This window comes from Hemibagrus wyckioides, linkage group LG01 (genome assembly GCF_019097595.1).
Source record: "Hemibagrus wyckioides isolate EC202008001 linkage group LG01, SWU_Hwy_1.0, whole genome shotgun sequence".
Taxonomy (NCBI): domain Eukaryota; kingdom Metazoa; phylum Chordata; class Actinopteri; order Siluriformes; family Bagridae; genus Hemibagrus; species Hemibagrus wyckioides.
The window spans coordinates 597,085-602,084 of NC_080710.1; the positions used below are offsets into that span (position 1 = coordinate 597,085).

General features: G+C 33.5%; 1 protein-coding gene across 8 annotated transcripts in view; it reads right to left on the reverse strand.

Moving 5' to 3' along the window:
* The window catches only part of chd4b (chromodomain helicase DNA binding protein 4b), an 84,481-nt gene that overhangs the window by 41,621 nt on the left and 37,860 nt on the right, over positions 1 to 5,000 (reverse strand). For all 8 annotated transcript variants that reach the window (XM_058401817.1, XM_058401790.1, XM_058401782.1 and 5 more), the window contains one exon: positions 636 to 836. In XM_058401817.1, the coding sequence (XP_058257800.1) occupies positions 636 to 836 (201 nt within the window). The remainder of the gene's footprint in view (positions 1 to 635; positions 837 to 5,000) is intronic.

The following is a 5,000-nucleotide window of genomic DNA, read 5'->3' on the forward strand; positions in this document are numbered from 1 at the left end:
CACTAAACAAGACTGTAAACAGCACTACACAACACTGTAAACAACACTACACAACACTGTAAACAACACTGAACAACACTGAACAACACTGTAAACAACACTGAACAACACTGTAAACAACACTACACAACACTGTAAACAACACTGAACAACACTGTAAACAACACTACACAACACTGTAAACAACACTGAACAACACTGTAAACAACACTACACAACACTGAACAACACTAAACAACACTGTAAACAACACTAAACAATACTGTAAACAACACTAAACAACACTGTAAACAACACTAAACAATACTGTAAACAACACTAAACAACACTGTAAACAACACTAAACAATACTGTAAACAACACTAAACAACACTGTAAACAACACTAAACAACACTGTAAACAACACTAAACAACACTGTAAACAAGACTGTAAACAACACTACACAACACTGTAAACAACACTACACAACATTGAACAACACTAAACAACACTGTAAACAACACTGTAAACAACACTAAACAACACTGTAAACAACACTAAACAACACTGTAAACAACACTAAACAACATAAACAACACTAAACAACACTGAACAACTGAACACTTCCACGAGGCTGAGTGATGAGGTACTCACCTTCATCTTGGAGGCTTTCTTTCCTCCACGGATGGCGTGATTCTCAAAACTGAACTCGTTTTCACGGATCACAGCTCGGCTGTCTTTATCCCCCACATACGTGACCACGTACATGTCTGGAGCCCACATCTCAAACTCCCGCTCCCAGTTAATGATAGTGGACAGAGGAGCGCTCACCAGGAATGGGCCTTTAGAATGACCCTACAAACACAGACACACAAACACACACACACACACACACACTTCATTTAATTTAACACAACTATAATTTTTAACTATATAGGTTATACTGTTAAAATGTGGATGTCACACATCGTATGGTTAGTGCTACAGTGTAGATGTTACAGTGTAGATGTTACAATGTAGATGTTACAGTGTAGATGTTACAATGTAGATGTTACAGTGTAGATGTTACATGTAGATGTTACAGTGTAGATGTTACAGTGTAGATGTTACATGTAAATGTTACAGTGTAGATGTTACATGTAGATGTTACAGTGTAGATGTTACAGTGTAGATGTTACGGTGTAAATGTTACAGTGTAGATGTTATAGTGTAGATGTTATAGTGTAGATGTTGCATTGTAGATGTTATAGTGTAGATGTTATAGTGTAGATGTTACAGTGTAAATGTTACAGTGTAAATGTTATAGTGTAGATGTTACATTGTAGATGTTATAGTGTAGATGTTACATTGTATATGTTATAGTGTAGATGTTACATGTAGATGTTACAGTGTAGATGTTATAGTGTAGATGTTACAATGTAGATGTTACAGTGTAGATGTTACGGTGTAAATGTTACAATGTAGATGTTACAGTGTAGATGTTACATGTAAATGTTACAGTGTAGATGTTACATGTAGATGTTACAGTGTAGATGTTACAGTGTAGATGTTACGGTGTAAATGTTACAGTGTAGATGTTATAGTGTAGATGTTATAGTGTAGATGTTGCATTGTAGATGTTATAGTGTAGATGTTATAGTGTAGATGTTACAGTGTAAATGTTACAGTGTAAATGTTATAGTGTAGATGTTACATTGTAGATGTTATAGTGTAGATGTTACATTGTATATGTTATAGTGTAGATGTTACATGTAGATGTTACAGTGTAGATGTTATAGTGTAGATGTTACATGTAGATGTTACATGTAGATGTTACAGTATAGATGTTACAGTGTATATGTTACATGTAGATGTTATAGTGTAGATGTTATAGTGTAGATGTTACAGTGTAGATCTTATAGTGTAGATGTTACATGTAGATGTTACATGTAGATGTTATAGTGTAGATGTTATAGTGTAGATGTTATAGTGTAGATGTTACATGTAGATGTTACAGTATAGATGTTACAGTGTAAGTGTTACAGTGGAGATGTTACATGTAGACGTTATAGTGTAGATGTTATAGTGTAGATGTTATAGTGTAGATGTTACAGTGTAGATGTTACAGTGTAGAGGTTATAGTGTAGATGTTACAGTGTAGATGTTATAGTGTAGATGTTACAGTGTAGATGTTATAGTGTAAATGTTACAGTGTAGATGTTACAGTGTAGATGTTATAGTGTAGATGTTACAGTGGAGATGTTACAGTGTAGATGTTATAGTGTAAATGTTACAGTGTAGATGTTACAGTGTAGATGTTATAGTGTAGATGTTACAGTGTAGATGTTACAGTGTAGATGTTATAGTGTAGATGTTACAGTGTAGATGTTACAGTGTAGATGTTACAGTGTAGATGTTACAGTGTAGATGTTATAGTGTAGATGTTACAGTGTAGATGTTATAGTGTAGATGTTACAGTGTAGATGTTACAGTGTAGATGTTACATGTAAATGTTACAGTGTAGATGTTACAGTGTAGATGTTATAGTGTAGATGTCACAGTGTAGATGTTATAGTGTAGATGTCATAGTGTAGATGTTACAGTGTAGATGTTATAGTGTAGATGTTATAGTGTAGATGTTACATGTAAATGTTATAGTGTAGATGTTACAGTGTAGATGTTACAGTGTAGATGTTATAGTGTAGATGTTATAGTGTAGATGTTACAGTGTAGATGTTACATGTAAATGTTACAGTGTAGATGTTACATGTAAATGTTACAGTGTAGATGTTACAGTGTAGATGTCATAGTGTAGATGTCATAGTGTAGATGTTACAGTGTAGATGTCATAGTGTAGATGTCACAGTGTAGATGTTATAGTGTAGATGTCACAGTGTAGATGTTACAGTGTAGATGTTATAGTGTAGATGTTACATGTAAATGTTACAGTGTAGATGTTACAGTGTAGATGTTATAGTGTAGATGTTATAGTGTAGATGTTACAGTGTAGATGTTACATGGTAAATGTTACAGTGTAGATGTCATAGTGTAGATGTCATAGTGTAGATGTTACAGTGTAGATGTTACATGGTAAATGTTACAGTGTAGATGTCATAGTGTAGATGTCATAGTGTAGATGTTACAGTGTAGATGTCATAGTGTAGATGTCACAGTGTAGATGTTATAGTGTAGATGTTATAGTGTAGATGTTACAGTGGAGATGTTACAGTGTAGATGTTATAGTGTAAATGTTACAGTGTAGATGTTACAGTGTAGATGTTATAGTGTAGATGTTACAGTGAAGATGTTACAGTGTAGATGTTATAGTGTAGATGTTAGTGTAGATGTTACAGTGTAGATGTTACAGTGTAGATGTTACAGTGTAGATGTTATAGTGTAGATGTTACAGTGTAGATGTTACAGTGTAGATGTTATAGTGTAGATGTTACAGTGTAGATGTTATAGTGTAGATGTTAGTGTAGATGTTACAGTGTAGATGTTACATGTAAATGTTACAGTGTAGATGTTACAGTGTAGATGTTATAGTGTAGATGTCACAGTGTAGATGTTATAGTGTAGATGTCATAGTGTAGATGTTACAGTGTAGATGTTATAGTGTAGATGTTATAGTGTAGATGTTACATGTAAATGTTATAGTGTAGATGTTACAGTGTAGATGTTACAGTGTAGATGTTATAGTGTAGATGTTATAGTGTAGATGTTACAGTGTAGATGTTACATGTAAATGTTACAGTGTAGATGTTACATGTAAATGTTACAGTGTAGATGTTACAGTGTAGATGTTATAGTGTAGTTGTTACATGTAAATGTCATAGTGTAGATGTTACAGTGTAGATGTCATAGTGTAGATGTCACAGTGTAGATGTTATAGTGTAGATGTCACAGTGTAGATGTTACAGTGTAGATGTTATAGTGTAGATGTTATAGTGTAGATGTTACATGTAAATGTTATAGTGTAGATGTTACAGTGTAGATGTTACAGTGTAGATGTTACAGTGTAGATGTTATAGTGTAGATGTTATAGTGTAGATGTTACAGTGTAGATGTTACATGGTAAATGTTACAGTGTAGATGTCATAGTGTAGATGTCATAGTGTAGATGTTACAGTGTAGATGTTACATGGTAAATGTTACAGTGTAGATGTCATAGTGTAGATGTCATAGTGTAGATGTTACAGTGTAGATGTCATAGTGTAGATGTCACAGTGTAGATGTTATAGTGTAGATGTTACAGTGTAGATGTTACAGTGTAGATGTTATAGTGTAGATGTCATAGTGTAGATGTTACAGTGTAGATGTCATAGTGTAGATGTCATAGTGTAGATGTCACAGTGTAGATGTTACAGTGTAGATGTCATAGTGTAGATGTCATAGTGTAGATGTTACAGTGTAGATGTTACAGTGTAGATGTTATAGTGTAGATGTTATAGTGTAGATGTCATAGTGTAGATGTTACAGTGTAGATGTCATAGTGTAGATGTCATAGTGTAGATGTTACAGTGTAGATGTTATAGTGTAGATGTCATAGTGTAGATGTCATAGTGTAGATGTCATAGTGTAGATGTTACAGTGTAGATGTTATAGTGTAGATGTTATAGTGTAGATGTTACAGTGTAGATGTTACAGTGTAGATGTCATAGTGTAGATGTCATAGTGTAGATGTTACAGTGTAGATGTCATAGTGTAGATGTCAGTGTAGATGTTATAGTGTAGATGTTATAGTGTAGATGTTACAGTGTAGATGTTACAGTGTAGATGTTATAGTGTAGATGTTACATGTAAATGTTATAGTGTAGATGTTATAGTGTAGATGTTACATGTAAATGTTACAGTGTAGATGTTATAGTGTAGATGTTACATGTAAATGTTATAGTGTAGATGTTACAGTGTAGATGTTACATGTAAATGTTACAGTGTAGATGTTACAGTGTAGATGTTACAGTGTAGATGTTACAGTGTAGATGTTACATGTAAATGTTACAGTGTAGATGTTACAGTGTAGATGTTACATGTAAATGT